Source organism: Triticum dicoccoides, chromosome 1B, assembly GCF_002162155.2.
Source record: "Triticum dicoccoides isolate Atlit2015 ecotype Zavitan chromosome 1B, WEW_v2.0, whole genome shotgun sequence".
Lineage (NCBI taxonomy): Eukaryota > Viridiplantae > Streptophyta > Magnoliopsida > Poales > Poaceae > Triticum > Triticum dicoccoides.
Genome location: NC_041381.1, coordinates 482,639,252 through 482,649,255, shown reverse-complemented (window position 1 = coordinate 482,649,255; position 10,004 = coordinate 482,639,252). Strand labels below are relative to the sequence as shown.

The 10,004-nt window shown below is 41.1% G+C and overlaps 1 protein-coding gene across 1 annotated transcript; it reads right to left on the bottom strand.

Moving 5' to 3' along the window:
- Positions 1-3,336: 3,336 nt before the first annotated feature.
- On the bottom strand, positions 3,337-9,157 carry LOC119342963. The gene is made up of 11 exons (XM_037614225.1): positions 8,846-9,157; positions 8,407-8,582; positions 8,166-8,276; positions 7,073-7,408; positions 6,264-6,440; positions 6,045-6,158; positions 5,239-5,436; positions 4,901-5,136; positions 4,618-4,822; positions 4,202-4,507; positions 3,337-3,833 (listed from the first exon to the last, which is right to left on the bottom strand). The coding sequence occupies exons 1-11, from the start codon at positions 8,928-8,930 to the stop codon at positions 3,531-3,533; spliced, it is 2,247 nt and encodes a 748-aa protein (XP_037470122.1). The 5' UTR covers positions 8,931-9,157; the 3' UTR covers positions 3,337-3,530.
- Positions 9,158-10,004: the final 847 nt, after the last annotated feature.

The following is a 10,004-nucleotide window of genomic DNA, read 5'->3' as shown; positions in this document are numbered from 1 at the left end:
TATCTCTTGGCAACAAGACGATTGATGAAAAAATGTCTCTTCATGAAAAGGCATATTAGAAAAGAATGAAAAGAAATACAATAATTATTAAATTAGCTTGTTACAAAATTCAATATGTAATTTTTTCCGGAAGGATGCAACCATAGAAATTGCACCTTTACAAAGAAAATCAATGTACCTAAATTTAATATTGTAATTGTTTTGTGCATTTTAACAAGATTTGAACTTTGCAACTTCATGCTTAAGACATACAAATTTTTAATATAAATATTTTATAATAAACTCACTAAGGCATACAAATTCGACCGATAAAGATCATATGTAGGAACCAATATGGGCATCCAGGTCCCGCTATTGGTTATTGGCCGGAGAAGCGCCTCGGTCATGTCTACATCATTCTCGAACTCGTAGGGTCCGCACGCTTAACGTCTGTTGACGGTATAGTACTATATGAGTTATTTATGTTGGTGACCGAATGTTGTTCGGAGTTCCGGATGAGATCCCAAACATGACGAGGAGCTCCGGAATGGTCCGGCGGTAAAGACTGATATATAGGATGAAGGTATTCGGGTTTCGAAAAGGTTTCGGAATGCACCAAAATACCATCGGAGTGCCGGAAGGGGTTCCGGGAGGCCACTGGTAGGCTATAACTACTTGGTGGGCCTCATGGGACAAGGAGGGAGGCGCACCAACCCACAAGGGGCTGGGCGCGCTCCACCTCCCCTTCCCGCGCGCCAGAAAGAAGGAGGGGGTGCCCTAGGGCAGCCGCCGGCCCCTTGGGGCGCGCCTTAGGGTTGCCTCTTCTCCCCCTCCACCTATATATATGAGAGGAGGGGATGGGGTGCCACACACCACGAATCCCCAAGCCATGTGTCGGCGCCCCCTCTCCCTCTAGTTCATCCTCCACTCTTGTGCTTGGCGAAGCCCTGCGGAATAGTTTCACCACCATCGTTATCACGCCGTTGTGTTGTCAGAACTCATCTACTACTTCGCTTCTCTTACTGGATCGAGAAGGTGAGGATGTCATCGAGCTGAATGTGTGTTGAACACGGAGGTGTCGTGCGTTCGGTGCTTGATCATGATGGATCCTAAAGTTGTATGACTACATCAACCGCGTTGATAAACGCTTCCGCTTAGCGATCTACAAGGGTATGTAGATGCTCTCCCTTTCTCGTAGCTATGCATCTCCATGGATAGATCTTGTGTGTGCGTAGATTTTTTTTATTTTTCATGCAACGTTCCCCAACATCATGTTTGTGGGATGGCTCATACCCATGGATTTTGCCCCTAGTTTTCGACTCTACTTGATTACGCCCTTAAAACACATTTTATGTCACACGAATGCCCTTTGATCATTTGACCATTGATTTGAAAATTCATAACAAACTCACATGAACTCATAAAAATGCAAATAAGACATCAAAAATATTTAGAAAAACATCACCTATATGTGGATGTCATTTGCATTCATGACAAAAGAACTTGTTCTTTTGTCATGAATGCAAATGGCATGCATATATAGGTGTTGTTTTTTGAACATTTTTTATATCTTATTTGTATTTTTCTGAGTTCATATGCATTTTCAAAGTTTGGTCAAATGGCTTTGACCAAGTCAAAGGGAATTCCGGCTACCTAACATGCTTTTTTAAAGACAAAATTAAGCAGAGTCGAAAACTAAAGGCAAGGACCGTCATAAGAGCTGAATGTCAGGTACGAGCACATGGCAACTCCGAACATTTTCTATGGCAAGTTTAGTTACGCAAGGATGACAACTTCAGTTGGCAAGCATGAGAACTTTCGTGATTCAGTTTATTCTTATCAGAAACTTGCCGTGTGTCGCTAAAATCTTTTCATCCTTGCGTGACTGAAATTGCCATCAAAAAACATCAGGGCCCAAGTGTCACACACCTGACGTGTGGCACTTATCATTTGGGAAAGACAAAACCCACGGTCATGTACTTGGATTTTTGTGTGTGTGTGTGTGTGTGTGTGCGCGCGCGCGCGCTTGTTTTGGCAAGATGTATTAGCTTCGTTTGAGGAATATATTCGAATGTGTATGACTTATAAACACAATGAATGATGTGCACGATTCGGGCTGAAGCATATGAAAACACGGACAGACGATGCAACATCAGTCTTGTTCTTCCCCTTCTTGTATGATTCGAATTTAGGTTCCTATTTGTTGTACCTCACGTGTCGCACACGTTCATTTCCTTTTCCATAACAGTTTGAAAACATAATACGAAAACCAGAATCCATCCACACGAAATTTCAGGTTGACTCCACTGTTAATTCTTACCAATCTGCAGTAGCCGATTTGTCTGCCACACACTAGCAACTTAACGCAAGGGTCTTAGGGCAACTCTAACGCGGATCGTCTAATGAACATCATCAAATTTCCGTGATGTGTTACCCGCAAAAAAAAAAAAAGAAAAAAAATTTTCCGTGATGTGTTTATGGACAGTCCAACCATTCAACCGTGGTTATTCAAACAATGGGTTATAACTGAGAGTGGACAGGAGAAAAAAGAGATGAGTGGGACACATGGTCTGTGGAGATATGTGAACGAACTAATAGTAGGCTGGCCGGATATACGGACTTCCCCGAAGCTCCCTTAGTTTGAGCATGATTTGAGAAAATTCAGATATCCGTACCAGTCCACACATTTGATGACTAGCATTGGATAGCTAAAAATGTCCGTACCGTCCGTGTCTAGATATTAGGTGATCCGCGTTGGAGTTGCCCTCACGCCTCCCTCCCGGTTGTGCCCGCCCATGAAGCATTGCAACAAGTGCCGATAAACCTCCATGATGCCATCGTATTGCCTGCCATTCGCAGCGGCCTGCTTGACCCGGGGTGTTCCAAATCATCCACCAGTCGGCGAGAATTCCGACAAGCGATAGCTTTACCCACTGTAGGGTACTTGGGTTCCTCCTCTTTCCCCCGAGAATGAGAACATGTGTGGAAAAATAGATTGTGGTTGCAAGGCACCGGAGTGGATGAGTCCAAGGAACTTACTGCTCCGGTCTCAAAAGTTCAACGCATCTGTTCTGCTCGAGATGGGTGGCCAATTGAGTCCAGTGTTTATGCTGCTCCACGATCTTGACATGCCGTATTTTTTAGAAACCGTCGACGAATTTTCCGCTGAATCATACTCCAATGAGATCTTTGAAGCTTTGTCGTGTCGAAGAGTCAAACATAGCACTAATTCAGGGAAAACTGTAGAGTACAATGTTTTCTTCACCAGGGGAACTTGATATGATACCGTTGAGCACATGATGGTTGTGATTTGTGAAGCAAAGAAAATGAGAAGAAAACAAAGTTGCTTTTAAGATATTTCATTCATTCTGAAAAGATAAATCTATTGTACCAGTGCAGTCACATACAGGTCCAAAAACTGCAAGAACTTTCCTATCAATGCTAAGAATGAGCAGAGGGCTTACACTCTTCCGATAAGCTTGGGCATCTAGTCCAGTAAGGAAAATGAACTATATGTTCATTTCAGTACCGCTAATACTGTACAGAAGTAGTCAGCGTACTCTCAAGTTATCTGGTTGCCTGCTCCATGATGACCTCTGTTCTGCAAAACTACCAATAACGGCAGATCGCTCCATGTTGCCTAGATGGTTGGCAACTCGACTGTAATATTCGTCGCTATCGAAATCCACTAGTACCTTCACCAAATTTGCGCTCTGTTCGTCGACTACCACCTGTCCATCCGTGCTTGTTGTATTGTCAGCAATAATGCTTATTGGCTTCAGTAATAATGAATGTTCCATGTTTGATCCTTCCACCAAATAAACAGCACCAAGTAGTTCTCCCAGAAATATACCCTGTGATTATGACAATTCGCGGGCCGAAAAATATGATAAGTACTTAAAAATAAGTATTGAATCATGTATAAGAATAGACTACAGCAGTTTGAGATGGAATAGTTGTGGTCTTGCGGGTTTGGTATCCTCGGTATTGGTTAAAACAATATAAGCATGGCCCTTGGGCTCCTCAAAAATCAAAATTGATTCAATGGTCAGAAATCATGATGCAGGTACACAGAAAGTAAGTACGCCAGTTCGTCGGCAGGAGTGATTTGAAATATAACCAGTTCAGACAGCATGGAAGCTGATATAAACTATGAACTTTTTTTTCTTTTTGAAAATTAGTAAGTTGTAACAAATGAACAGAAGAAGCCGAAGACCTTTACCATATGATGGTACAGCCGGTGCTTCTGTTGCAAGTCATGCAGCAATGACAACAAATGGAGGACAAAACTTGATTCTGGAGTATTTTCAGCATACTCTAGAGATTCAAGGAGAGTCTGAAAGGAAGAAGCTTTTCTCTGAGAGCTAAGAGGAATCAAAGTGATATCCATAGTGGATTCTAGAACTACTTTCGCAGCTAGGGGATCAAGAAACAGATTGAACTCCGCATATCTATTAGATGGAACAGTGAACATGTTGCCGTTTGAATCATTTTCATCTCTGATATGGCCTCCAACAACATATACACTCTGCAGAAGAGAGAAACATGTAATCAATATTAACAGTGCTAAAGATGACGTTATCATAGTTCAAAATGCAGTTCATACTGCATGAAACCAAAAGATATAAAACAACTGGCCTTTATTACAGAACTTGCATTCCTGTCAGAGAGCATAATATTGGCCAAATTTGTAAGAGGTCCATTGGTAAGTATAGTGATCTTCTCACTTGGATCAAGTTGCCTTTTAACAGACTGCCAAACTTCAAAAGCCAATGGTTGCCGAAGTTCCGGATTACCAGTATTTCTAGGAGCGCCATGTTCTACTGAATTTTCAGCAGTGTACCTGATAATTCAAATAACAGAGTTGTAAATATTAGGCCACGTTCATTACTCAGATGTGGGTCATTTGGTGGAAGGATACCTTCTAGGACTTCGTGGCAAAGACCGAGCTAGTCCATACAGAGTGTCAGAGTCGAGAAGTCCACCACTCCCTTGGGGAATAGCACTGACATACTTGCAGCTAAGGATTCCAGTGCCTAACGCGGTAGAAGTGCCACGGCCAACAGGAATGTCATCACGACCCATCATATGTAGAATGTCATAAACGATATCAATAGTTGCGGCATTGGCCCAACCATTGCCGCTGACGAAAATCCCCTACAGCCATGATAGCAAACGTACTGTTGTAGAGAAAAATAGAGACAAAAATCATTTTATTGTATGGAGGCACATTACTGCATTGTCGCCGACAATTGGTACCTTCAAATCTATTTCTTCAACAGGCGCCTTCAAGAGATATATAAGGGAGACGAAATCTCCAGCACTCATGTCCATGTCAAAGATGGTTACTTTCCCTCTACTTTTGTTAACAAAGTTTGGCTTGTAAAGAACCTCTCTGTAGAATGGAAATTGTGCTGTAATGTCGAAACGGCCTGTGTTATCACGGAGAGTTAAGACCTGCAGGCCACAGTTCAGCTATTACTATAATAAGAACCAATATGACACACACAAACGATAGCTGACATGCTTAGTGGCAGATTTCGTTTCATATTACATGTATGTGAGTGCAATGTGCATCGACTCTTCCATGTACTCGCTCTGTAAAGAAATATAAGATCTTTAGATCACAGTGATCTAAAAGATCTTGTATTTTTTTACAGAGGGAGTACAACTCTGTGACTGGAGTACATAGTTTAGGTTGCTCTTAGATAAGTACAAAAGGCTAATGATAATGGACATCCAGGGTAAAGCAGCAATACTGGGCTGGCTTAATGAAAGTGAAATATTTATTCTTTCGGTATGCCACTCTGAGCTCAGGAGTGGCGGTCAACCCAACTCCATTTTGGGGAGGTTTTCTGAGGTAGGATAAACAAGCTCAAAATCAGAAGTTAAATTGAATTATCAAGAATACGTTGGAGGAATATGGATGCAACTTGCCTATTGTTACATAAGGAATCAAATTAGTTGGAAGCTGTACGTGATAATTGTATTGTTTTTCCTTAAAACTAAGACAATTGCACTGTACAGGCTACATATATGCCATATGGTTCATTTGAAGTTATTACTGTAATGTTCATGTATTCTAGCTCAGCAAAATCATTTCCATGCAGGCAGTCCTTGTCATTGCGCATGCTAGAGATGGCTACACCAGAAGTAAAGGAATCCCACATAAAATAGCTCTGCATTAGGCCAAGAAAACAAAAAGGAAATGGTAAGTTAAAAAGAAGAAAAATCCTATGTTATACTGCATTAAAATTTTGCAAGGGCGAAGAATATGAACCTACTGCATGGAATTGATCATCAGACCATGTGTCTCGAGCCATTTTCAATGACTTGAAACAGTATTCTGCCTCGAATGTACTTTGGTGTTGTTGGAATGCATAAAAGAACTCTTCATTGACTGGAATCGTATTAGTTGCATCAAGAGGGACAAGTGTGATTGGAATGCCAGAATGAAACACCTGAAGTGGCAACATATTAGATAATTTATTGGCGTACTAAAGAGACACAATTGTGAATAAAGACAGGTTCCAGTATAATCGAGTTATTATATTAAGTATGAAAGGTCAAGTTCATATACCAGTAACAAACACCTAATGCTTATCTCGACAGAAGAATCATAGCTCCTGGCATTTTTAACATGAAACAAATATGAGGGATGCCTAGGAGGAACTAGGCACCAAACTTTATTAAGTGAGAAGTAAGGATTGAACCCAAGCTGGCTACCCCATCAGTAGTGCTAACTCCCAGCTTCGATACAGAAACAAATTCACTCTCATTCTGAATTCTTCTATATATACCTATTTACACTATAATCTACAATATGATTGTGTGGGCAGTTAATCACAAAAGGGAAGTAATAAATCTTAAATCTACCGTGTATGTCAGCATGGAATTCTTTACTAACATTAGCCTAAGAATGTATTACAGAAACTAGAAGACAAGAAATGAGACCTGACTATGGCTTTGCTCCTTGGGAGGAATTTCCAAATATAGAGATACAAATTTGTCGTAAACAAGAAATTCCACTTTCAAAGTTTAAGCAAACAAAAAGGGTAAGACAGACGGCCTCTTTCAAATCTAAGACGTATACCTGATATGCAGCAAAAGGATCTCCAAATATGTTGAATTCTGCATAGGGATTGGTACTGTAACTAGAAAATAGGTTACCAATATCACCGCATTGCTGTGGTGTACAAGCTGTGGTAACATCTTTTGGACAGCAACCTGTCGGGTTCTTCGATCTAACACCACCACCCATAGTGTATATGTGTTTGACATTTCCTTTCAGGTGTGGATAAGTCATGAGGAAAATGGCAAAGTTTGTATGTGATCCTGTGAGAATGACGGTTGTAGGGCCAGCAGATATTGTGTCGATCATTACTTGCTGCGTTGTAGGTTGCTGAAATGGTATATATCTTCTGTTTCCCTGTTTTATGGATTAAAAATTGGTAACTTGGAGCTGGCAATGAATACACAGATAAGCAGAGTACCATGGCATATTTCTTACGGAAAGGGCACTAATGTGATGGTTTGATATCAGAAGTATTCTTCAAATTGCATTGTTTGGCCCCAGGGCTGGTTCACCATGGACAATATACATATTATTTCTGTGAGGGCAACAAAAACATTTTGGCTATATTGTGTCTTTTTATCAGACAGTGTTTTCACTTATCACCACAGATTCTCCATAATCAGCTTGTCCTAAAACTACCCAAACATCAGGTCAAATATGACCAGTTTCCCGAGACATTAGACAAATAAACAACTTCTGTTTTATGTCTTTCCATCTATATATGCAGAAATAGTCAGAGAAAATGATCTAGAAAATGGATGTAAGTCCTAACGATAGAAAAATAGTGAAAACAGTAACACAAACGGAGCTCTAGGAAAACTGTTGATAAGTCTGAAGTTCCTTTATTCCAGCAAAAAGGGCAGCAGCTTAGGATGCAAAAGAGGAGGTAAAACAGAGCAAAGCATGTTGTTTGGAAAATGTTATGTGTGACTTAAGGATTTTAAATCAACGATAGCTGCATCTCGATTGTTCAGTTGTTCAAACTTCTTTCTGCTTCATAGAATGATTAAGCTGCGAGATAATGCAGTGGTGGACAATCGACCAATCTTTTGAACATCAAAATGCAATACCTGTACAAAGGGGAATGTAAAATTATGCACGCGGCATATACCTGTGGAAGGAAGCTCCTTCTAATTCCCCAGTTTGTGTCAATGTCCAACCGTCCACCACCTTCCAGAGGAACAGCTTTTCTGTACCGGCAGTCCCCGGCAGTTGTGATCCCCTAAAGTTTAACCTGTATATTAGTACCTACATTTTGAAAAAGAGAATCACCTAGAAAAAGATTTACATGTCTTTCCTTGATAAATTATACCACGTATAACGGCACAGCAACTGGATGAGAAAACACATACCTGGTCAATCAGAGGTAAATAACCGCCAACGTTGGGATATATGGTGCCGGCATCTGGTATCCCACCGTCGCCACCAATGCCAACCAGAATGTCGTCGTGGCCCATCATGTAGAGGATATCATACAGATGATTCACAGCATGCCCGGCATCACTCCACGCGTTCAGATTGATGGTAACTGCTTGCAGATGCATAGAAAAGAAGCAATTTGTCATGTTATTGTGAACAACTGCAAGAGAACCATCTAGGCATCTACTGCTATCGTCAAACATGTCGTCAGAAATTTGCAGAATTGCAGCCAGTACCAGAAAATTCATCCTAGTGTAACAAGATCACAAATGCACAACCACCTCCGAAGACAGCTCTCCGATTCGAGCTAGATCTTTCCATTGTTCTTGAGTGGTTAGCGAGAAGAAATGAATGACTGCCTCGATTTCTCACCGTTAATTCTCTTTGTTCCCTGGGAACGGGCAAGATTCAACCTAACCACTTCGAGCGCCCCCTCCCACGCGCGCTGGTCGTTCATCGGCGGCGCCCCCCGGCTCCGCGGAGAAAGACGGGGGCACCAACATGGCCGCCCCGTTTCGATGAGCCTGCACCCGACGCCGCGCCGCCACCTTGGTCCTCGCAGCCAGATATTGCCCTCAGCATCGCCCACTGACACACACGCTAGTACGCTACCAAGTCTCGGTACGCCCGCGTGGCAGTGGGGGCGTCGCCGGATCCTCGCCGACGGCGGCCAAAATTTTTTTTTTTGAGGGAACCGACGCGGCCCGACTTCGCCGTCAGACATCAATCGAGAAGTGGGTAACTCGTCCAGTTCACAAGTTTTGAGCCGACGGCCCAAATCCACTACAATCAGCAATAACTCTGTTTTTCTGTATTTGGGCCGGCTCCTGCCTGAGCATTCTTCTTTTCAGGGACTGGACTTCTTTTTTACTTCCTCCCCATTTTTCCCTCAAACAAACAAAAATCTTCCTCCGCATTTCCAAATCACAGCACATACTAGATGATGCCCCGTACACAAAAAAAAGATGGTACCTGTGTTCTAGGGGAAAAAACAAGAAGATACCTCACGTGCTGCTGCAGGAATTGGTATTTTGATGAGATTTGATTGTTTGGGATTTGAATATAGAATGAAGGCTAGAAATACATAAGATTTGTTTTATTTAATTATTATATAGTTTTGAAATATTTATATAATATCCCACAATTTTTTATAGAATAAAATTAGTATTTCTCATGAAATGTTAAGAGAAATAGAGTGGGTTGATAAAGTAGGATGTGTGCATGTTGAAAGAAATAGCACATAAAAAATATTTCCCATACATGTTGAAAAAAATATAGGTAGTGGGGTTAATGAGGTGTGTGATATTTAGATCAATATTAGTAGTGAGAATCAACTACTTAAGTATGTAGGATTCAACTCAAAAGGAAACATACTGCATATTAGAATTTTTTAAGTCAAATTTCATAAACTTTGACTAAGAATATTTTAAAATAATATTAACATCAGATTCATCATGAAATCTTTATTTTATTTCTATAAATTTGGTCACACAATTTGAGTTAGGAAAAAAATTCCAATATGCACTATAGA

What these genes read in the sequence shown, in the direction of transcription:
- LOC119342963 (XM_037614225.1), bottom strand. Translation starts at nt 8,930, where the DNA reads ATGAACGACCAGCGCGCGTGGGAGGGGGCGCTCGAAGTGGTTAGGTTG. An exon ending in ATCCTTTTGCTGCATATCAG is followed by an intron (nt 6,441 to 7,072) that starts GTATACGTCTTA and finishes TTGCCACTTCAG; the next exon opens with GTGTTTCATTCTGGCATTCC. An exon ending in CTGATGATCAATTCCATGCA is followed by an intron (nt 6,159 to 6,263) that starts GTAGGTTCATAT and finishes GGCCTAATGCAG; the next exon opens with AGCTATTTTATGTGGGATTC.